At 45.4% G+C, this 23,425-nt stretch overlaps 1 protein-coding gene and 1 long non-coding RNA gene across 3 annotated transcripts in view; one reads left to right on the forward strand and one right to left on the reverse strand.

Moving 5' to 3' along the window:
• Window positions 1-1,467: 1,467 nt before the first annotated feature.
• LOC130273198 (uncharacterized) lies at window positions 1,468-22,410 on the reverse strand. 2 transcript variants are annotated; one of them, XR_008843904.1, is made up of 3 exons: window positions 22,204-22,410; window positions 2,859-2,985; window positions 1,468-1,624 (listed from the first exon to the last, which is right to left on the reverse strand). It is a non-coding gene; the product is annotated as an uncharacterized LOC130273198 (long non-coding RNA). The 2 variants fall into 2 exon arrangements; XR_008843903.1 differs by lacking the exon at window positions 22,204-22,410 and adding an exon at window positions 21,624-21,710.
• The window catches only part of PAXIP1 (PAX interacting protein 1), a 59,621-nt gene continuing 58,182 nt past the window's right edge, over window positions 21,987-23,425 (forward strand). The window contains exon 1 of the mRNA XM_056519598.1: window positions 21,987-22,227. Within this exon, the coding sequence (XP_056375573.1) occupies window positions 22,147-22,227 (81 nt within the window). The 5' untranslated portion in view covers window positions 21,987-22,146. The remainder of the gene's footprint in view (window positions 22,228-23,425) is intronic.

Consider the following 23,425-nt stretch of genomic DNA (forward strand, 5'->3'; position numbering starts at 1 on the left):
CTTTCAGAGGGAGGTGTAAATCCCTAGAGATCTACATTTCTTGGCATCAGATTCCTGCCCTCGAGACTCATTATACTTTTTCATCTGTATTGGCTCCGCTTTGATTTTAGCAAATACTGACCAAAATACTACAGTGTAAAAGTTGCCTTTAATTGTAAATGGCCCAAAGCTGCTGTTTTGTTTCATAAAGTCATTTTCAGAGTCATAAACAGACTGTCATTTAATGAGCACAGTTGGGAGTAGGAGCGAAAATGTTCACAATCTGGACTGCTGAGTTATGGTCATGATTAAGTCTTGGTAAAAGGGAAATGGCACGTCCCATACAGTATTTATTACATTTATAGTCAGCAGCTGTGTATTTAGACAAGGGAGATCATTTTTCTTTAGCTTTACAAAGTATCTGTTTGCTGCCCAAAGCATCTTTTTTATGTAAAAGCTTGAATGAATTGCTCTGTACAGGAAACATTCTAATTATAGAAAAAAAGATATGAAGATACAAACATTTGTATATAATTTATCTACAGGGAAATTATATATTTTCAGTCAACCAATCATAAATATCACGAGCTAGTGGGTAAACTTAAAGGGGTACTCCAATGGATAAAAAAATTCAAATCAACTGGGGCCAGAAAGTTAAAAAGATTTGTAAATTACTTCTATTAAAAAATCTTAATCCTTCCAGCATTTATCAGCTGCTGAATGCTTCACATGAAGTTCTTTTCTTGTCAGCAGAGAGCACTGTGGTCAGACAGAAATAGAAGAACCTCTGTAGTATATAGCAGCTGATAAGTACTGGAAGGATTAAGATTTTTAAATAGAAGTAATTTACAAATCTTGTAAGGCAAAGGGATATGGATACCGCTCTCACCAGCTCCGGACACCTCTTGCACCTGTGCTGCGGACTGCCGGCACCGCCTCCGGCAACTCCTTATGCTAGAAAGAACTCCGTCCGGCACCAAGGTATGAGGTAAAAAAGGCTTGTCTTTATTTATTCCACTGCAGGATACATACAGATAAAGACATCTTTATCTGTATGTATCCTGCAGTGGAATAAATAAAGACAAGCCTTTTTTACCTCATACCTTGGTGCCGGACGGAGTTCTTTCTAATTTACAAATCTGTTTAACTTTCTGGCACCAGTTGATTTGAAATTTGACATTGGCACAGACTGTCGTTCATAAACAGAAGCTGCGTCCTTACAGACTATGAAGATGCTCAGAAGCTGTTGATGATGTTGGTCATTTAACCCCTTAATGCCACGATCAATAGCAATGGCAGCATTTGAAAGGCTAAATGACAGTTGCTGCTTCTGTTTAGTGTTCGATCGTCAAACTGGCAATGCAATCATGAAGTGCCGATCGGTTACTATGGCAGCCAGAGTCCTTATGTAGGCTTCTCTGTCTGCCACAGTAATTTTAATAATACAGCCTACAGCTCTTTTAGCAGAACACCAATCTTTGAAGGCAGAGACTTCAAAGAGAACTACACTCCCAGTACTGGATTTACAGCTTACACTGCTCAATACTGCTCTATTTCTGAGGATGTGCTATAGATAAAAGGGAACAGGATCTCCTGAGTTTATTGAAGACATCAGAGCAGGTAGTCTCCACCCACTGGCTTGTTTCTGAAAGAACAACTGATTTCAGTTAATTGTGGTCATTCATGTGCAGTTTACTTACTTTAAGTTATAGTCGCATAATGGTAAAGTTGCATTTTGTGACATGAATTTTCTGAATTTGCTATAAAACCCATCTGCAAGCTCAATCCCTAATCTTTATTACCTTGCACACATAGTGCTACCTCTATAACACACCCTCAGAATCAGCAGCAGCATGCATAACATTATAGAGAAGTATTTAAATCCTGCTCTGGAATTGGATAGAACATATACTTAAATGTTTGAATGTGTATCTTTCACTGTCTCTCTGCACCCTCACCTCTTTATAGACTTATATAGGCAGCATAAATGGCCCATCGTGCCTAGTTATGATAATGTATAATATACTTCTGTTAACTCCATGCACTGCTTTTTACACAGTTTTATAACTTGGCATCATGGGCTGAAGAAGGAAACATCCTGAAATATCCCATTAAAGGGGTACTCAGCCCCTAGACACCTTATCCCCTATCCAAAAGGATAGGGGATAAGATGTCAAATCGCCGGGGTCCCACTGCTGGGGACCCCCGGGATCTCGGCTGCGGCACCCCGCTATCATTACTGCACAGAGCAGACTCGCTCCGTGCGTAATGATGGGCGATACAGGGGCTGGAGCATTGTTACGTCACGGTTCTGCCCCCTTGTGACGTAACGGCCCGCCCCTTCAATATAAGTCTATGGGAAGGGGCGTGGTGGCCATCACGCCCCCTCCCATAGACTTGTATTGAGGGGGCAGGTCGTTACTTCACGAGGGACGGAGCCGTGACGTAACGATGCTCCGGGGCCTTTATCGCCCGTCATTATGCACGGAGCGAGTCTGCTCTGTACAGTAATGATAGCGGGGTGCCGCAGCCGAGATCCCGGGGGTCCCCAGCAGCGGGACCCCGGCGATCTGACATCTTAGCCCCTATCCTTTGGATAGGGGATAAGATGTCTAGGGGTGGAGTGCCCCTTTAAGCAGCTTTTGCAGACTGAATGATGGGTGTAGGAGGGAAGGGAAGCAGGAAAGGAGCCTGATAAGTGTAGAAACAGGCATTTCCCTCAGATAACATATTACAAAGTTGCTTACTTTTGCTTTCACTATTAATAAATTTAAAAGTTTATTAAAAATGTAATGCCTATTTATCTGTTTGCATTTGTATTTCAAGATATCTTAGAAATCAAAGGATTAACATCTGTGTGGTGGTGGTGGTGACATTACCTGTCTTTTGACAAGATAGAATCTTGGTGGCTTACATGCTCAACCTGACAGAATTCATCTCTTGTAGAATATAGTCAGCTCCCTACAGCAAACCCATTACCACTGCATAACACCGGCTGTCATTCTACTGAAAGGAAAATAATTAACATACATATTAGCAGTGCTACAGTACAGGACAGTTTCACAGAAAAGTTTCATCAATTTTTTATAGTTTCAAAATACCTGCCTATTTCTTTTTTATTCTCTACCTAAGGCATTGCAATAATTATACCATATTCATATGGAGAGGAGCAGAAAGAGATCAATCACATTAAATGATGGTTTTCACCTTCATGCACTTACCCCAATCAGTTATGTCTCATGGGGGGATACTACTGTGCGTGTAAAGGAAAATAAATGAATTGTTAGCATACCTTATGGACATAATGTACTTTTATTGACTGCAACATACACAGACATAAAAGAGATCTATTTGAAGATCATTAGCTAAATGGAGAGGACAGTAATTTACATATGTTTTGATAGTGTCATGAGTTATCCAGGGAAATACCATATTTTTTGCCGTATAAGACGCACTTTTTCTTCCCCAAAACGGGGGGGGGGGGGGGGGGGGGTAAGTTGGCGCGTCTTATATGGCAAATACACATTAAAACCCTGTCCTACAGCGGCGGTCCCTGTGGCCATCAACGGCCGGGACCCGCGGCTTATACAGGACATCACCGATCGCCCTGTATTAACCCTTCAGACGCGGCGATCAAAGCTGACCGCCGCGTCTGAAGCGAAAGTGACAGTAACCCGGCTGCTCAGTCAGGCTGTTCGGAACCGCCACGGTGAAATCGCGGCGTCCCGAACAGCTTACAGGACACTGGGAGGGACCTTACCTGCCTCCTCGGTGTCTGCTCCGTGTCGGGATCCCCTGCATAGCCGGCGCTCTCCTTCGACGTCATCACATCGTCGCACACGCCGTCCCGTCATCCAACAGGAGCGACATGCGTAGCGACGTGATGGCGGCGACGGAGAGCGAGGATACCGGGCAGCAGAGACGTTCCGGAGCGATGGGGACACCCCGGGGACACGGCGACTGCGATGGAGGGCGACATCCAGGGCAGCGGTGACGAGTGGTGATGGGTCCGGAGCGATGGGGACACGTGAGTACTACCTCCTATACCAGTGGTCTTCAACCTGCGGACCTCCAGATGTTGAAAAACTACAACTCCCGGCATGCCCGGACAGCCAACGGCTGTCCGGGCATGCTGGGAGTTGTAGTTTTGCAACATCTGGAGGTCTGCAGGTTGAAGATCACTGTCCTATACTTTACATTGTATTTGGTTCAGAATCTTTTTTTTTCTAGATTTCCCTCCTTTAAAATTGGGTGCGTCTTATAAGTATATATCTATACCCCCCGCCAGCGCGTACTGTGACCCCGCCAGGGCATTTAAGTATATATCTTTACCCCCCGCCAGCGCATACTGTGATCCCGCCAGCACATTTGTCCTTATTTTCTATTGCAGCTATATGTGACAACCATACCTATCAGAACGTATTCAGCAGCGGCCCGGCCAGATGATCCTGACAGATATACTAATCACTCATAGCGCCGGCAGCTGTATATGTATATAGATGTGCTGGGGGGCAGACATATAGCGTTATCTGCCCCCCACAGCACTTCTATATACATATGCAGCTGCCGCAATATGAATGAATTGTATACCTATCAGGATCATCGTCCGGGCGGCTGCTGGATTCGCTCCTGACATATTTACTTGCCATATATAACGCTGTACAAATGCGCTATATATGACAGGTATATATGTCAGGAGCGCATCCAGCAGCCGCCCGGCCGATGATCCTGACAGGTATACAATTAATTCATATCGCGGCAGCTACATATGTATATAGAAGCGCTGTGGGGGGCAGATAACGCTATATGTCTGCCCCCCCCAGCACATCTATATACATATACAGCTGCCGGCGCTATGAATGAATAGTATATCTGTCAGGATCATCTGGCGGGGCGCTGCTGAATACGTTCTGATAGGTATGGTTGTCACTTATAGCTGCAATAGAAAATTAGGACAAATGTGCTGGCGGGGTCACAGTATGCGCTGGCGGGGGGTATAGATATATACTTAAATGCGCTGGCGGGATCACAGTATGAGCTGGCTGGGGCTAGATATATACTTATATGCGCTGGCGGGGTTACAGTATGCAATGGCGGGGGGTATAGATATATACTTATAAATGCGCTGGCGGGATCACAGTATGAGCTGGCTGGGGCTAGATATTTTACTTATATGCGCTGGCGGGGTCACAGTATGCGCTGGCAGGGGCTATATATATACTTATAAATGCGCTGGCGGGGTCACAGTATGCGCTGGCAGGGGTATAGATATATACTTATAAATGGGCTGGCGGGGGTTATATTTTTATTAATTAATGCGCTGGCAGGGGCTAGATATATAGCGCTTAATGCCCCCCCCATAAACACTTTTATTATATGTCCCCTCACATTGTCCATTTTTAAAACCCCAGGGGGATCCCTGATTGGCTCCCTCAGTACCGGCCATTCAGGGATCCCTGCGGGGAATTTAAAAATGAAAGTAAAAAATACATCGGTGATAGCAGGGTTGCGGACCATGCCGCCTGCTCCCCTGCTTAATAACTTCTGATCGCATCGTGTGTCAGAAGTGAGACCTGGTGCGATCAATCCCTCAGCCCCTGTACTACAACTACCATCATGGAACATTTGTTCCATGATGGGGGTAGTAGTACAAACACTAATGTAACCTCCCCAGCTGTCGGCAGACTCCTGCAGTGGGGAATTACTACTCCCAGCATGGAAGCAAGTCTGTTCCATGATGGGAGTAGTAGTAGTCCCTCAGCACTGCAGGAGTCTACTGATGTCACCTCTTCTGAGCATGCTCAGTAAAAATAATGTCCGTTATAATAACGGGCATTAATGGGTGTATTTTCTAACGTATGTCGGCCATAGACTTCAATGTTAAAAATAACATATGTTAATATACCCGTTTCTTGTGACGTGTGAAAAATTAGTGCATGTCACGTTATTTCTCCCGTCACAACTAACGTACGTTAGGCTATAACAGGCTATAACGTGTGACAAAGGGTAAACGAAAAAACCCATTGATTTTAATGGGGTTGTTTAATGTGTGTCCAAAGGATAGGGGATAAAATGTCAGATCGCCGGGGTCCCGCTGCTGGGGACCCCGGGGATCGCTGCTGCAGCACCCCACTATCATTACTGCGCAGAGCGAGATCGCTCTGCACGTAATGACGAGCAATACAGGGGCCGGAGCATTGTTACGTCACGGCTCCGCCCCCATCAATACAAGTCTATGGGAGGGGGCGTGGCGGTCGTGACGCCCCCTGCCAAAGACTTGCATTAAGGGGACGTCACGCTGCTCCGAGCCCTGTATCGCCCGTCATTACGCACAGAGCGAACTCGCCCTGTGCAGTAATGATGGCGGGGTGCCGCAGCGGCGATCCCCAGGGTCCCCAGCAGCGGGACCGCAGCGATCTAACTTCTTATCCCCTATCCTTTGGATAGGGGATAAGATGCCAGGGGCGGAGTACCCCTTTAAGCAACAGCTTGAGACTCAGTTTTAGAAACAGTGCTGAACCAGACATTTATCATTTTTATTGGGCGTGGGAGGGGGGGGGAGGGGACTGTGTAGGTGTATGTGTATATGTAGTGTTTTTTTTTACTTTTTATTTTGTGTAGGTGTAGCGTAGTGTAGTATTTTTAAAGAGGTTATCACCATAAGGTGATTTTAGTATGTACGTGGCAGACAGTAATGGACATGCTTAGAAAGGATCTGCGCTTGTCTTTGGGCTAAATGGCTATGTTGTGTGATTACCATCAGCATGAGGAGAACATATGGTGGCAGAATGAGACAGCTTGGAGGTAGCATCAGCATGAGGAGAACATATGGTGGCAGAATGATATAGCCTGGAGGTGGCAGCATCAGGAGTCAGGAGTGGTGCGGTGGGTGGCAATACCAGTACCCGGTGACAAAGGTGGGTGAAAAAAGGAGTACTTGGCATCAGATGTGTGGCATCAGGCGGGTGGCAGGATCAGAATAGTAGCTGAGGCAAGTAGGCAGAAGAAAATGGTCTCTTTTGTAAAAGTGTTAGTGTGCACAAGTGAGTATTGAGGATATGCATTATGTAAAACATAACTTTTATTAAAATTCTTAGGATAAAATATATGGACCTAAATTTTTTTTTTCAATCAAACAAAAGTAAAGATGTGCTAAAAAAAACACCATGTTCCACCTACACCACCAAGTATTGATGTGGTGAAAAGACCTCTAAAAGGTGGAAGGGAACAACTTATGCTCCATTGTAACCAGTGGGCATAAAAATTTCCCCTGTAAGGACCTACTCTCGCTATATTAATTCCCTTCTTGGCAAGTGCTACTCGCCCTAAAATGGGTGGCACCACACAGGAACCTCTCCCTATTTCCACCTACAAACACTGCCATTTCCCAGGGTTTGTAGGTGGAAATATGGATTGGTTCCTGTGTGGGGCTGCCCTTTTTAATACAAGTAACACTTTCATCGAAAAGTGGAAAGGAACAATGTATTGTCCATTGTAGCTGGTGGGGATAAAAACTTCCCCTGTAAGGCCCTACTCAAGCCCTATTAATTACCTTCTTTGCAAGTGTTACTCGCCCTAAAAAGGGTGGCCCACACAGGAAACTATCTCTATTTCCACCTAAAACGCTGGGAAATGGCAGTGTTTGTAGGGGGAAATAGGGAGAGGTTCCTGTGTGGGGCCGCCATTTTTAGGTAGAGGAACACTTGCCAATAAGGGAATTAATAATGCGAGAGTACAGCCTTACAGGAAAGTTTTTACCCCCACCGGTTACAATGGACCATACGTTGTTTCCTTCCAACTTTTAGAGGTCTTTGTATCACATCAATACTTGGTGGTGTAGGTGGCAAATGGTGCTTTTGCACATCTTTCCTTTTGTTTGATTAAAAAAAACAATGTTGGTACATATAAATTATTTTTATCCTAAGAATATTATTAAAAGTTAAGTTTTACATATTGCATATACTCAATACTTACTTGTGGTCTGATGCAGAGGAATGTCTGTAACTGGGGAGCAGCACCGTAACCATGTGTTGCACTATCCATATTTGTGAAGTGTTGACGTGGTGGGTGGAAATCCTGGCTGATACGTGCCTGATTCATCTTCACAAAGGTCAGTCTCTCCACATTTTTCATGGACAGACGAGTTCTCTTTGTGGTTACTATGGCCCCCGCCGCACTAAACACCTGCTCTGATGGCACACTACTGGCTGGGCAGGACAGCTTTTCCAGGGCAAAATCTGCTAGTTGCGGCCCCAAATCAAGTTTGGCTGCCCAGAAGTCCAGCAGATCTTCAAGGTGTGTTGGCATGGTCATATTAAGATATGCCACCACTTGCTGGTTCAGATCCTGCTCAAGGTCATCTGCTGATGAGTTGCTTCCCTATGGGGGTGAAGAAGCTACTCATCAGCAACTGTAGACTCAGGCTGCTGCTGATGGAGCTGGTACTGCTCCTGCGCAGAGTCAGACCTGCTAGAGGTTGGACAATGGCGCAGATAGGCACCAGCCAACTGATTATATAGGATGTCTCTGTAGTAGTTCAGTTTGTCCTCCCTCTCAGTGGGTGTAAAAAAGGTCCCCATTTTGTGCGGGTAGCAAGAGTCCAATAAGGTGGAGAGCCAAAAGTCATCCTGCTGCCGAATGGTGACAATTTGGCGGTGACATATAAGCAGGTGAGCATGCATCGTGCCATTTGTGCAAGTGACTCCCTCCATCTCCACTGCATACTGCCACAGTGTGTCTGGGTCCTGTGTCTTGCCTTCCTTATAACCCTCTAGCTCCTCTAGCTGCTCCTGCTACTCCTCTCCTGTCAGATGACTAGAAAAACCTCCCATCTCGCGAAACCTAAACTCTGCTCCACTGTGCTTTTCCCCCTCCAGTTGAGCCCCCGCCACAGGGCTCATGTGGCCGTGAGATGTAGGCGCTACGTCTCCAGTGCCCTGACCAGCCATTGCTTCCAACACGTGTTGCAGTAGATGAAGCAGTGGAATGACGTTGTTCCTCCCATAATCCTGGAGACTGACTAATAGCGTGGCTTCCTCAATGGGCCTGAGCAAATGGCATGTGTCACATATGAGCTGCCATTGGTTGACATTGAAGTTACACAGGGGAGTCCTCCTATCCGCTTGGATCATCAAGAAATTGGTGATGGCTTTTCTCTGTTCATATAGTTGGTCCAACATATGGAGGGTGGAATTCCAACGTGTGGAGACGTCGCAAATCAGACTGTTGTGGGCATACCTTCCTAATGCTGCAGCTCAAGGAGGGTGTGCTTTGCAGTGTACGAGTGGCTGAAGTTCATGCAAAGTTTCCTTCTCATTGATAGGATGTCTTGCATAAGTGGGGAACACTGTAGGAACCACTTGACAACCAGATTGAACCAATGTGCCATGCAGGGTGCATGTCTCAGGCTTCCTTGTCGCAGCGCAGACAAAATGTTCTTCCCATTGTCGGTCACCATGCTTCCCATTTCCAGTTTTCGTGGAGTAAGCAATGATTACATTTCTTGATTAATTACTTTTATCAGTTCCTCCCCTGTGTGACTTAATTCACCAAGGCAAACCATGTGAAGAACAGCGTGACACCGCCGTGCCCTGTACACATGGTATGCTGGAGGGGCACTGAGACTTGTCCGTGCAGTGGAGGCTGGGGACACAGTGGAGAATGAGGAGGCGTAGTCGCACACTGTCACAGGACCAAACGCCTGAGGGCGTGGATGCGGAAGCAGCATGACCTGTCCAAGTTGCTGGTGTGGCTGTGCAGTAATCACATTCACCCAGTGGGCAGTAAAGGACATATATTGTCCCTGACAACAGTTAAAGCTCCACACGTGTGTACTGCCATGCACTTTGGTACACACCGACAGGCTCAAAGACTGGCCCACCTTCTCTTCCACAAAATTGTGCAGGGCTGGTACTGCCTTCTTCGCAAAGAAATGACGGCTTGGGACTCTCCACCTCGGCTCGGCACAAGCCATCAGTTCTTTGAATGCAGAGTCCACCACTTGAAAAGGGAGGGACTGCAGCACCAGCAACTTGGACAGGAGCACATTCAGCTTCTGCGACGTTGAATGAGTGGGCACATACTGTTGTCTCTTGGACAGGGCTTCGCCGATGAATTGCTGGCGGAATGACTGACTTGAAGTAGGAGGAACAGGAGCATCTGAGGTGGTGGAGCTTTGGCTGGCTGAAACAGGGAGTGGCGTGCCACTGGGTGATGCAGCAGGCTGGACCACCACATCGGAGCCACGGTTCTCCCAGGCTGCTTTAGGATGACGCTGCATATGTTGACGCATGGCAATGGTGCCAACATTGGGACCCTGGCCATGCTTCATCTTCTGTGAGGGTGAGTTGGTCTATGAGTGGGAGATGCAGAATGTATGGTTTGTGAGGTGTGAGGTGACCCAGAAGAGAGAAAATTTGTGACGGCAAGGACTGAAAGTGTTTGCAGCTTTAACTGTGTCAAAGGCAGAGAAAAGGCCATGAAGGAGGAGCACAGTACTGGCATGAGGCTTTGGCAGTAAGCAGATCATTAGCCCCTTGGTTAGAACAGTATGATGATAGTAGTGGGGACAAAAACCAGACTGAAGGTGGTTAAAGATTGAGTTGGATGACAAGATAGCCCTAGAAGCTTGCCTCAGTCATTTTGTCATGAGTATGCCAAAAGTTCCAGTGTGTGTGAAAAGTGCGACTGATTTGAGGGCTAAGGTAACTGCGATGTTATAGAACATAATGGCTTTGTCTGCAATACAAGTTGAAGAGCAGCCTTTCCTCAGCAGGGATCACCTCTTTTTAAATGTAATAATGGGAAAAAATTCATCAAGATTAGCCCCTGAGGATTTTGACAGTGGAACAGATATTAATTCTGACAGCATTCCTCTCACAAATAGCAACATCACCTCTCTTAGGGTAGGTTCACACCACGATTTTGCTATACAGTTTTTGGATATGTTTTTATTTTTTAGAAAACCGGATTCCAAAAAAACTGACCTAACCATATTCACTAAAAATCAACCGTATACTGTTTAAAACAGTAAACGGTTACAAATTTGTAGTCTGGTTACATACGGCTGTATACAGTTTTTATCTTGAAAAAACAATATTTTCTTTGTAAATTTTAATAAAGTTTTAGTTGTTCTATTGAAATTGCAAGTGAAGTAGGAGGGGTTTGCCAACTAGCCTTGCTAGGTTGGAGAGAGAAGGAAAAGCAGGTTATTTTTTGAGCTAGTGATTCTGTGTGTATTTTCAGTGATTTAACCACGCCTTTTGTACCCATTTTTGCGCCTACAGCTGTTACAGCTGCGGGAGCGTCAGAGGGAGCTTATGTGGAGGCGATTTTCACGTAGGTTTTGGTTGCACCCAGTGAATGCCATTTTGGCCTAGGCTAGGTGCATTTGATTCACTTTTTGTCCAATTACGTATGTATCCGGACATGTACCATGATTATCTGTGGATGGCCCCTTCCAGTTTTGACTTCCTGCTGGATCTGGTTCAAGAGGACATTCTGCGAAGGATACATGGTTTTGTCTTGCTGTATTCCATGAACAGCAGCTGGTGGTCACCCTGAGGTTAGATTTATATAAATATTTCTGTAATTTTTTATAGTAATTTAACATACTCCATCAGCTGTTCAATTTCTGGCTAGCAAATTAGGAATTGCATGGTCAGGAATATGGAAAGTGTATTGAAATAGCTATGAGTTCTGCGTGGGAATGCTGAGATTTGTAGTTACCCCAAGCTGCATTGTCTGTGTTTGGACATACTGTCTAGTAGCTGATTATATAGTTTTTCTATTTTTAACATGTTTGCTTGGAAGGTATTAAGATGCACTGCTCTTTTTTTGGGGAAAGTGTTGCATCTGCCCATATACAATTCTGTATGTGCAAAGCATGTTCTTTAATTCATATAGTACAAAATTCCCTTTTGTGTGTAGTTTGAATGCACACATATTGTTGAAGATTGATCCAAACCAATGCAGAGTTGCAGTAACCCAGATGCTCATGAAATCCAATACTTTTTAGCTTTTTAACCCCTTAAGGACTGAGCCCTCTTTCACCTTAAGGACCAGGCCATTTTACACCTTAGGACCTGGCCATTTTTTGCACATCTGACCACTGTCACTTTAAACATTAATAACTCTGGAATGCTTTTAGTTATCATTCTGATTCCGAGATTGTTTTTTCGTGACATATTCTACTTTAACATAATGGTAACATTTTGTGATAACTTGCATCCTTTCTTGGTGAAAAATCCCAAAATTTGATGAAAAATTTGAACATTTTGCATTTTTCTAACTTTGAAGCTTTCTGCTTGTAAGGAAAATGGATATACAAAATACATTTTTTTTAATTCACATATACAATATGTCCATTTTATGTTTGCATCATGAAATTGACAAGTTTTTACTTTTGGAAGACACCAGAGGGCTTCAAAGTTCAGCAGCAATTTTCCAATTTTTCACAAAATTTGGAAACTCGCTTTTTTTCAGGGACCAGTTCAGGTTTGAAGTGGATTTGAAGGGTCTTCGTATTAGAAATACCCCACAAATTACCCCATTATAAAAACTACACCCCCCAAAGTATTCAAAATGACATTCAGTCAGCGTTTTAATGCTTTAGGTGTTTCACAGGAATAGCAGGAAAATTAAGGAGAAAATTCACAATCTTCATTTTTTACACTCGCATGTTCTTGTAGACCCAATATTTGCAAGGGGTAAAAAGGAGAACATTTTTACTTGTATTTGAAACCCAATTTCTCTCGAGTAAGCACATACCTCATATGTCTATGTTAATTGTTCGGCGGGCGCAGTAGAGGGCTCAGAAGGGAAGGAGCGACAAATGGTTTTTGGGGGGCATGTCACCTTTAGGAAGCCCCTATGGTGCCAGAACAGCAAAATAAAAGCCAAATGGCATACCATTTTGGAAACTAGACCCCTCGGGGAACGTAACAAGGGGTAAAGTGAACCTTAATACCCCACAGGGGTTTCACGACTTTTGCATATGTAAAAAAATTTTTTTTTTTTTCCTAAAATGCTTGTTTTCCCAAAAAATTCACATTTTTAAAAAGGGTAATAGCAGAAAATACTCCCCAAAATTTGAAGCCCAATTTCTCCTGATTCAGAAAACACCCCATATGGGGGTGAAAAGTGCTCTGCTGACGCACTACAGGTCTCAGAAGAGAAGGACTCACATTTGGCTTTTTGAAAGCAAATTTTGCTCTGGGGGCATGCCGCATTTAGGAAGCCCCTATGGTGCCAGGACAGCAAAAAAAAAAAAACACATGGCATACTATTTTGGAAACTAGACCCCTCGGGGAACGTAACAAGGGGTTAAGTGAACCTTAATACCCCACAGGTGTTTCACGACTTTTGCATATGTAAAAAATAATTTTTTTTACCTAAAATGCTTCTTTTCCCAAAAATTTAACATTTTCAAAAAGGGTAAAAGCAGAAAATACCCCACAAAATTTGTATCACAATTTCTCCCGAGTATGGCGATACCCCATATGTGGCCCTAAACTGTTGCCTTGAAATACGACAGGGCTCCAAAGTGAAAGCAGCATGCGCATTTGAGGCCTAAATTAGGGATTGCATAGGGGTGGACATAGGGGTATTCTACGCCAGTGATTCCCAAACAGGGTGCCTCCAGCTGTTGTAAAACTCCCAGCATGCCTGGACAGTCAGTGGCTGTCTGGTAATACTGGGAGTAGTTGTTTTGCAACAGCTGGAGGCTCCATTTTGGAAACAGTGGCGTACCAGACATTTTTCATTTTTATTTGGGAGGGGGGCTGTGTAGGGGTATGTGTATATGTAGTATTGTTTACTTTTTATTTTATGTTGTGGTAGTGTAGTGTTTTTAGGGTACAGTCGTACAGGCAGGGGTTCACAGTAGTTTCTCGCTGTGGAAGTTTGAGCTGCGGCCGAAAATTTGCCGCAGCTCAAACTTGCAGCCGGATACTTACTGTAAACCTCTGCCCATGTGAGTGTACCCTGTACATTCACATTTGGGGGGGGGGGGGGGGGAAGAACATCCAGCTGTTGCAAAACTACAACTCCCAGCATGTACGGTCAGCGGAAGGGCATTCTGGGTCTTGTAGTTATGCAACAGCTGGAGGCATACTACTTTGGCTGGGGACTGTAGTTCTGCAACAGCTGGAGACAGACTGGTTTGCTACTTAACTCAGTGTTTTACAACCAGTGTGCCTTCAGCTGTTGCAAAACTACAACTCTCAGCAGTCACCGACAGCCAACGGGCATGCTGGGAGTTGTAGTTATGCAACCAGCAGATGCACTTTAGCTGATTGTGCAAGCTGGGAGTTGTAGCTATACAACAGCTGAAGGTACACTTTTCCATGGAAAGGGAATGCTGGGAGTTGTGGTGGTCTGCCTCCTGCTGTTGCATAACTACAGCTCCCAGCATGCCCTTTTTGCATGATGGGAGCTGTTGCTAAGCAACAGCAGGAGGCTGTCACTCACCTCCTACTGCTGCTCCGGGCACAGGTCAGTCCCGCCGCCACCGCTCCTGGGGCCCCGATCCGTACATTGACGCCAGGGATCGGGGTCCCCAGCTCCCGGGGTCCATGTCCCGCACCCGCTCACATGCTCCGGAAGAGGGGCGGAGCGGGTTGCGGGAGTGACACCCGCAGCAGGTGCCGATTGGTCGGCCGGTAAACCGGACGACGAATCAGGGCGATCGTGAGGTGGCACCAGTGCCACCTCACCCCTGCTGGCTATGGCTGTTCGGGGCAGTCAGAGACAGACCCAAACAGCCTGTTATTCCGGGTCACTGGAGACCTGATTGACCCGGAATTGTCCAGCGATCTGCGGTCATCGCCGACATGGGGGGTCATCATGACCCCCCTGGGCGATATGCCGCGATGCCTGCTGAACGATTTCAGCAGGCATCAGCTCCCCTCCGCCGAGCGGTGGGGGGCCGGGATTTGACAGGACGAACTCAAACATCCTGAGTCCTTAAGGACTCGGAAAAGGGGCCGTTTGAGTGTCCTGTGTCCTTAAGGGGGTTAAAATTTTCCATAGCCTTTGTAAATTTTTAACATGCAAATTTGCTTCCTTGCTATGGGCAACTTTACCTTAGCACAGATATTGAAAATTGACAGTGGTAGATATTAATATGAATAGTTAGTATAAACTCTGTGGTGCAATTGGTTAGCACGTTCGGTGTAAAAAAACTGAAAGGTTGGTGGTTTCAATCCACCCAGAGACACAACTATCTATTTAATTTGATATCTAGTAAAGCTTTTCTTTCTTCCAATATGTTTGTGGTTTATTGCTTGCTATATTTAATGCTCTGTGTCTGTTTTATTTTTATAGATTTCTGGCTAGTGGAGAGTCATTCCAATCTCTCCATTTCCAGTTTCGTATGGGCAAGTCTACCATCTGTACCATTGTTGCTGAAACATGTGAAGTATTATGGAGCAAGCTACAGCCTCACCATCTTCCACAGCCTACAAAGAATATTTGGCTAGCTTCAGCTGATGGTTTTTGGCTTAATGCCAATTTTCCAAATTGTATTGGGGCCGTGGATGGAAAGCACATTAGGATAAGGAAGCCATCCAATAGTGGGTCCTTGTTCTATAACTATATAAAAAAATTAAATAAAATTCTATTACCTAAATGGCCATCTGTGACACCTCCTACAAATTTCGGGCAGTAGATATTGGTGCGTTTGGTCAGAATAATGACTCACGTATTTTCAAGGAGTCAAACTTGGGAAAGGCCTTGTATAGTGGAAATTGTTAAATACCTGAGCAAAACCACTCCCAGGTACAGAAGGACCTCCTCTTCCCGATGTCATAGTGGCTGATGAGGCCTTTCAAATGTGCACCAATCTCCTGAAGCCATATTCTGGGAGAAGGCTGAATCTGGAACACCGTATCTTCAATTATCGTCTCACACGAGCCAGAAGATATATAGAGTGTACCTTTGGAATCTTAACTAGTAAATGGAGGGTTCTAACCACCACAATGCTTTTGAAGCCTGATAATGTGGACCGTGTAATCAACGCATGCGTGGTACTGCACAATTTTATCCTAAATACTGAGCCAGCATCATTCACAAATATGGAGGAAGTGGATAGGTCTCCCCTAATTGGATTACAAGCAAACCCTCATCGGACATCTGCCACTGTCATGCAGATCCGAGACCAATATGAGCATTTTTTCAATTCACATGTAAAATTTATATTTACAGATGCATTGGACATCAATCGAGTGAGCCCTCGATTAACATGCTGTTTTTTTTTTATATCTTTGAAAAAAAAAGACAATTTTTCATTTATAAAACTTTACTTTTATAAAGCTTAAAAAAGTATACAAGTTTGTCAGTACACATGAAGGTATAAACCAATGTATAAAACTATACAAACTGTACGATAAATAAAAAAAACGATATTCTCCTATAGACTTGACCCTCCTCAACCTCAAACTTTTCATCATAACACACTTAAGGGTATGTGCTAGGGTAGGTTCTGGGTTGTTGAACCGAAAAGGGAAGGTGGAGGATACATCTGAGCTTGTGGAGCATTAAAAAAATATCTTGGGTCATGCAAATTAATTGCGCCTTATAATTTGTGAGTTGTTCCTCTGACATTCGGTCCATAGATGGGACAAGGGTCATAAGAAAGTCCCCAGTTAGGACTTGCAGCTGGATCAGTTACTATACCCTCTAGGCGGAGAAGGCGCACATCAATGTGTAGAAACTTTGATGTGCTGAAATCCTCAAGTTTCTGAATTGCTTCAATAATTAGGTTCTCTCTTTGAGAGGACAGTCTATTTTTTTGCATAATGTCTGAGAAAGTTTATATCTAATCCCACTAGATATAGATGCTTGATGATGTGTTCCAGATTCTTCTGTTCTTTCTACCTCGAAAACTTCCTGTACTTCTGGTGGTGATGTTGGTAGCGGTGCAGTGTTTGAAGTATTTATAATAAATACCGTATTTATCGGTGTATACCACGCATTTTTTACATTTTTAGCCTAAAGTCTATCTGCCCTTAAGCCTCTTGACAAAGCCGCGTCTTGCGGCGAAACATGTCGAGGGGGGCATAGGATAGGTTTTTTAATATACAGTGTAGACTCCTCCACTAACCGTGTGTACACTGCAGGTACACACAGGTAGATAATAGGTGATGCCTGGCTGGCACAGATAATTAATAATACAGGAGGAGAGATACACTGCAAATTTTAACTCCTTTTTTGTTGGTGTTTTGAAATTAATAAAGATTATACCTTTTAACAAATATATGGGAAATATAGGGAATTAGTGGATCACTTCGGTGATCTTTTGGTGAATTGGTTTAAATAACCCTCCATATATTGGTCCGCAATTGGATCTTATACGCCGATAAGCCGCTGCAGTTCAATGATTTAAAGCGGGCGCTTTAAATGAACGAACTGCAGCGGCTTTTGCAGGTGCAGAGACCTGCCGTCACCGCCAGCATCTCTGCCCCTGCCTGTCCTGGGGTCTAGAGCCTTGCTGCCGCCGCTTCTCTCCCCCTGTCTATCGGTCCGCGCTGCTTCTGGCCTCCGGTGTGGCGTCCCTTGCGTCGTTGCTATGCGCTGCAAGACGCAATGATGAGTGACGTCACTCGTCATTGCGCCATGCAGCGCATAGCAACGACACAAGGGACGCCACACTGGAGGCCAGAAGCAGCGCGGACCCAACCCCGGCAACAGGTAATTAAGCAACCGGGGATGGCGGAGGCAATGGGGCAGCGGGGGAGGCAATGGGTGCCACTGCCCTTTCTCTCCCCCTGGCTATCGGCGCCGGCAATGGGGCAGGGGCACGGATAGACAGGGGGAGAGAAGTGGCGGCAGCAGCAGGGCTCTAGACCCCAGGAAAGGCAGGGGGAGAGAAGCGGGCAGCAACGGCCTCTCTCAACCTGCCTTTCCTGGGGGCTTCTGCAGGGTCAGAAACAGTGTATCGGGGTATACATATACACACACAAGCACCCTCATTTTACCAAGGATGTTTGGATGAAAAACTTTTTTTTACCCAAATATCCTTGGTAAAATTAGGGTGCGTGTTATAGGCCGGTGCGTGGTATACCCCGATAAATACGGTAAATGCAAATTCTACTACATTGTAAAACACTTAAAATCTTTAAATTGTTCTATGTTTTAAAGGGGATATGCGTTGAAAATAATTTAAATAGTTCTGTGCCAGGGTAGATTGTATTTGTATTTTTTTCTTAATTTGGAAGCCTGTTAAAAAAAAAAAAAAAATCATTTTTGACACATTTTTTTAACTACAGGGTGGGCCATTTATATGGAAACACCTTAACCCCTTAAGGACCAAGGACGTACCGGTACGTCCTTGGTCCTGCTCTTCTGATATAACGCGGGGTTACACAGTAACCCCGCGTCATATCATGGCGGGCCCGGCGTCATAGTGAAGCCGGGACCCGCCTCTAATAGCGCGCAGCGCCGATCGCGGCGCCGCGCGCTATTAACCCTTTAGCCGCGCGCTCAAAGCTGAGCCGCGCGGCTAAAAGTGAAAGTGAAAGTTCCCGGCTAGCTCAGTCGGGCTGTTCGGGATAGCCGCGGCTAATCGCGGCATCCCGAACAGCTGACAGGACAGCGGGAGGGCCCCTACCTGCCTCCTCGCTGTCCGATCGCCGAATGACTGCTCAGTGCCTGAGATCCAGGCATGAGCAGTCATCCGGCAGAATCGTTGATCACTGGTTTCTTATGAGAAACCAGTGATCAACATAGAAGATCAGTGTGTGCAGTGTTATAGGTCCCTATGGGACCTATAACACTGCAAAAAAAAAGTGAAAAAAAAAAGTGAATAAACATCATTTAACTCCTCCCCTATTAAAAGTTTGAATCACCCCCCTTTTCCAATAAAAAAAAAAACAGTGTAAATAAAAATAAAAATAAACATATGTGGTATCACCGCGTGCGGAAATGTCCGAATTATAAAAATATATCATTAATTAAACCGCTCGGTCAATGGCGTGCGCGCAAAAAAATTCCAAAGTCCAAAATAGTGCATTTTTGGTCACTTTTTATATCATTTAAAAATGAATAAAAAGTGATCAATAAGTCCTATCAATGCAAAAATGGTACCGTTAAAAACTTCAGATCACGGCGCAAAAAATGAGCGCTCATACCGCCCTATACACAGAAAAATAAAAAAGTTATAGGGGTCAGAAGATGACAATTTTAAACATATTAATTTTCCTGCATGTAGTTATGATTTTTTCCAGAAGTCCGACAAAATCAAACCTATATAAGTAGGGTATCATTTTAATCGTATGGACCTACAGAATACATATCAGGTGTCATTTTTACCGAAAAATGTACTACGTAGAAACGGAAGCCCCCAAAAGTTACAAAACAGCGTTTTTTTTTCAATTTTGTCGCACAATGATTTTTTTTCCCGCTTCACCATAGATTTTTGGGCAAAATGACTAACGTCATTACAAAGTAGAATTGGTGGCGCAAAAAATAAGCCATCATATGGATTTTTAGGTGTAAATTTGAAAGAGTTATGATTTTTTAAAGGCAAGGAGCAAAAAACGAAAATGCAAAAACGGAAAAACCTCCGGTCCTTAAGGGGTTAATAAAATGGGAATGGTTGGTGATATTAACTTCCTGATTGTGGCACATTAGTATATGTGAGGGGGGAACTTTTCAAGATGGGTGGTGACCATGGCGGCCATTTTGAATCCAACTTTTGTTTTTTTCAATAGGAATTGGGTCATGTGACAAACATATTGGGAATTTCACAAGAAAAACAATGATGTGCTTGGTTTTAACGCAACTTTATCCTTTCATGTGTTCAATGTGCGGCCCATTGTGTTGGATTGTCAATGCAACCCTCTTCTCCCACTCTTCACACACTGATCGCAACACCAAAGGAGAAATGCTAGCACAGGCTTCCAGTATCAGTAGTTTCAGGTGCTGCAAAATGGGCAAAAAAAAAATAAAAATTGGAACAGGACCCTCAGTTTACGCAGAAGATTTTGTTCAGTGATGAGGCAAACTTATGTGAATGGTGAAGTTAACAAACAAAACCACCGCTATTATTCTGACACAAACCCACATTGGATAGATCCCTCCAAGACAGTTGGAACACAAAAATTGATGGTATGGTGTGGTATATGGGGTACAAAGATAGTGGGGCCATTCTTCATCAATGGAAACCTCAAGTCCACTGGATATGTGAAATTGCTACATGATGATGTGTTTCCCTCTTTATGCACTGAAGCTGGCACGTTCTCTGAGTTTTTCCAGCAAGATGGTGCACCACCACATTATGGGTGTCAGGTCCGAGCAATTACAGGCGCAAGGACCTTCATAAAGACCCGAGGAGCAGTGGCTAAGCCGAAGGGGAGAGCTACAAATTGTAAGTGCCCCTCCGGAACCGCAAAGCAGAGGTACCGATGATGGCCCGGAAATATTGGCACATGGAGGTAGGCATCTTGATGTCAACAGATGTCCAGGGATGCCACCACCGAGCGGAGAGATTCCATCCGGAAGTGGCAGATGAGAAGATGACGGTTGAGACGCTTGAGGTCTAGGATTGGCCGTACAGAACAGTCCTTCTTGGGGACCACAAAGATTTGTGCACTCACAGCTGTCAATCATGATGATGACGCATGGACACAGCAGGACTAGCATGTCTCCAAGCAGGCGGGGGGTGCAGTTTGACTGGCTTTCTCTGTATAAAATACTGAAAGTTTTTTTAATGAAAGCAATTGCAAAACCTTCATTTTGCATGCTTTACAACATATCAAAAGTTTTCGTATCTGACAGTGCCCATTTAAGGTCAAAATGCGCCTTGGTCCTTAAGGGGTTAAGCTGTAACAAATCCAGGCAAAGTAATTTTGGAGGTCTATGGACCAGACATCCAATAACTTTCCTCTATGAGGCTGGGTTCACACCAAGTTTCGTACTTACGGTTCCCGTATACGACTGGGAGGAGGGGCAGCGGAGCTTAATCGCGGCGCCCGCACTCAGCCGTATAGGGGAACCGTAGTTCATGCATGTCTATGAGCCGACCGGAGTGAACCACAGCCTCCGGTCGGCTGCATTTTCGGCCGTATGCGGTTTCCCGACCGTAGGCAAAAATGCAGTCGACCACGTTTTTTGCAAGCCGCATACGGCCAGAAACGCAGCTGACCGGAGGCTGCAGTTCACTTCGGTCGGCTCATAGACATGCATTAAATACGGTTCCCAAATACAGCTGAGTGCGGGCACCGCGATTAAGCCCCACCCACCCCTCCTTCCAGCCGTATACGGGAACCGTAAGTACAAAACGTGGTGTGAACCCAGCCTTACAAGCCACATAAAGTTACATAGGCTGAAAATGCTAGAGGAGCTATAACTGATAAAGGAAACTAAGTTACTACACGTAAGCCAGTGTTTCCCCAACCAGGGTGCCTCCAGGTGTTGCAAATCTACAACTCCCAGAATGCCTACTGGGAGTTGTAGTTTTGCATAAGCCAGAGGCACCCTGATTGGGAAGCATTGCCCTAGGCAGTAGAGCCCTTAGTTCACCACAATGACCACTTTACTGCACCAGCCAGAACTCCACAACACACTCAGAAGCGTCGTGATACTCTGTATAATATACCAAGAAAAGAATCATAATGAAGCCCTCCATATGGAACCCCGCTCCCTACACAGGCCACAATCCCCGGTATCAATCCTCTCTCTCCTCACAGCGGCGTCTCCCGTACACGAGTGAGGTAATCGCGCGCCAGTGACCTCTTATAAAGGCGCCTCAGCCGCGCGCTGCTTTTTTGTTTATAGGACAAGCCGCCCAGGCCCCGCCCTCTCCTGAGAATGTACCAACTCCGTCCGAGAAAGGGGTGGCTTCTACGCTATCCCAGAATAGGAACCAGTTCCACGATCTTTCATAGAGAATATTCTTAACCTAAACGTATCCCATACAATATCTTTGCACTCAGGCTGTGAAGCGGCGACTTCGTGTTAATAAGCGGCCGACATTACGTGCGGCAGACCGAACGCTCACCCCCATGTCCGGTGATGGTTGGTGCCGCGGCGCGATCTCCGCATCTTGGTGACGGTGTGGCTCCTTCCCCTGATCCCCTCATTGATTCCCGCCCGAAAGTGACCGGCGAGGGGGGAATGTAATCCACGTTACACCGCGGAGACTAAACCCGAAGACACCCCGCCGCCGCTATGGCGGACACCGAGCTGAAAGTTCCAGAGGACATGTTCAAGGATGTGAAGTTTTACCCCGTGGGTGATCTGGATCCTCAGGTAGGGGAGAGATCGTGGATCTACAGGGATCTGCACAGCCCAAGCTCTTCACGTGGAGCTCTACGTGGATGGTAGACGATTTATACGGGAGATCTGCCGACCGGGCGCCGCTCCCATCATCCCTACTCGTGCCCCGGCCTACTGAGTGTCCCCGGTGCCGCTCACCGCTCCCGTTATGGGATGTTTTAGTGCCTGCCAAATAGTGGTCCGGAGCGGATGACGCAGGGCGTGCACTTCCTGCTAAATAGTGAGACACGAGTGAGGGCTACAAGTTGATGGAGAGGAGTCTGCTGGTCCTCGGGCATGATGGGCGTTGTGGTCGTGTCATGTGATGCTTCATATGCCAGGAGCACAATAAAGTTGCCAAAAAGTGCTCCTCCCTGCAGAGGTCAATGCATGTCAGAGGTCAAGTGCATATAGTGCAGGGAAGAATGGAGGACTGCTGGGAGCTGTAGTTCTGCACAAAGGTGAGATCTGTGATCATGTGTTTTCCGACCTGCGGCTCTCCACCTGTTGCAAAACTACAACTCCCAGCATGACTGTACAGCCTTTACACTAATGCAGTGTTTTTAAACAGTGTGTCTCCAGCTGTTGCAAAACTACAACTCCCAGCATGACCCGACAGCCTTTACATTGATACAGTGTGTCTCCAGCTGTTGCAAAACCACAACTCCCAGCATGACCGGATAGCCTTTACACTAATGCTGTGTTTTTAAACAGTGTCTCCAGCTGTTGCAAAACTACAACTCTCATCATGACCCGACAGCCTTTACACTAATGCTGAGTTTTTAATCGGCGTGTCTACAGCTGGTGCAAAACCACAACTCCCATCATGTCCCAACAGCCTTTACACTAATGCAGTGTTTTTAAACCGTGTCTCTCCAGCTGTTGCAAAACTACAACTCTCAGCATGCCCGGACAGCCGAAGGCTGTCAGGGCATGCTGAGAGTTGTAGTTTTGCAACAGCTGGAGACACACTTAGGATATAGTGCACAAATTAGGAGCGTACTTTGTGACCAATCTGACAGCTGTCACCAGCCTTGAGCTCAGGCCCCCCATTAAATGGACCACCATAGAGAATGAATGGAGTGTGCACTTATTGAGCTTGTAGTGTGGGGGGCACCATTCTACACATTGCAGGGTGTCCGGATAGGGGTTATGTGTTTTTTTTTTTTTTTTTTAGGACTGGAGTACCCCT

Source organism: Hyla sarda, chromosome 5, assembly GCF_029499605.1.
Source record: "Hyla sarda isolate aHylSar1 chromosome 5, aHylSar1.hap1, whole genome shotgun sequence".
NCBI lineage: Eukaryota > Metazoa > Chordata > Amphibia > Anura > Hylidae > Hyla > Hyla sarda.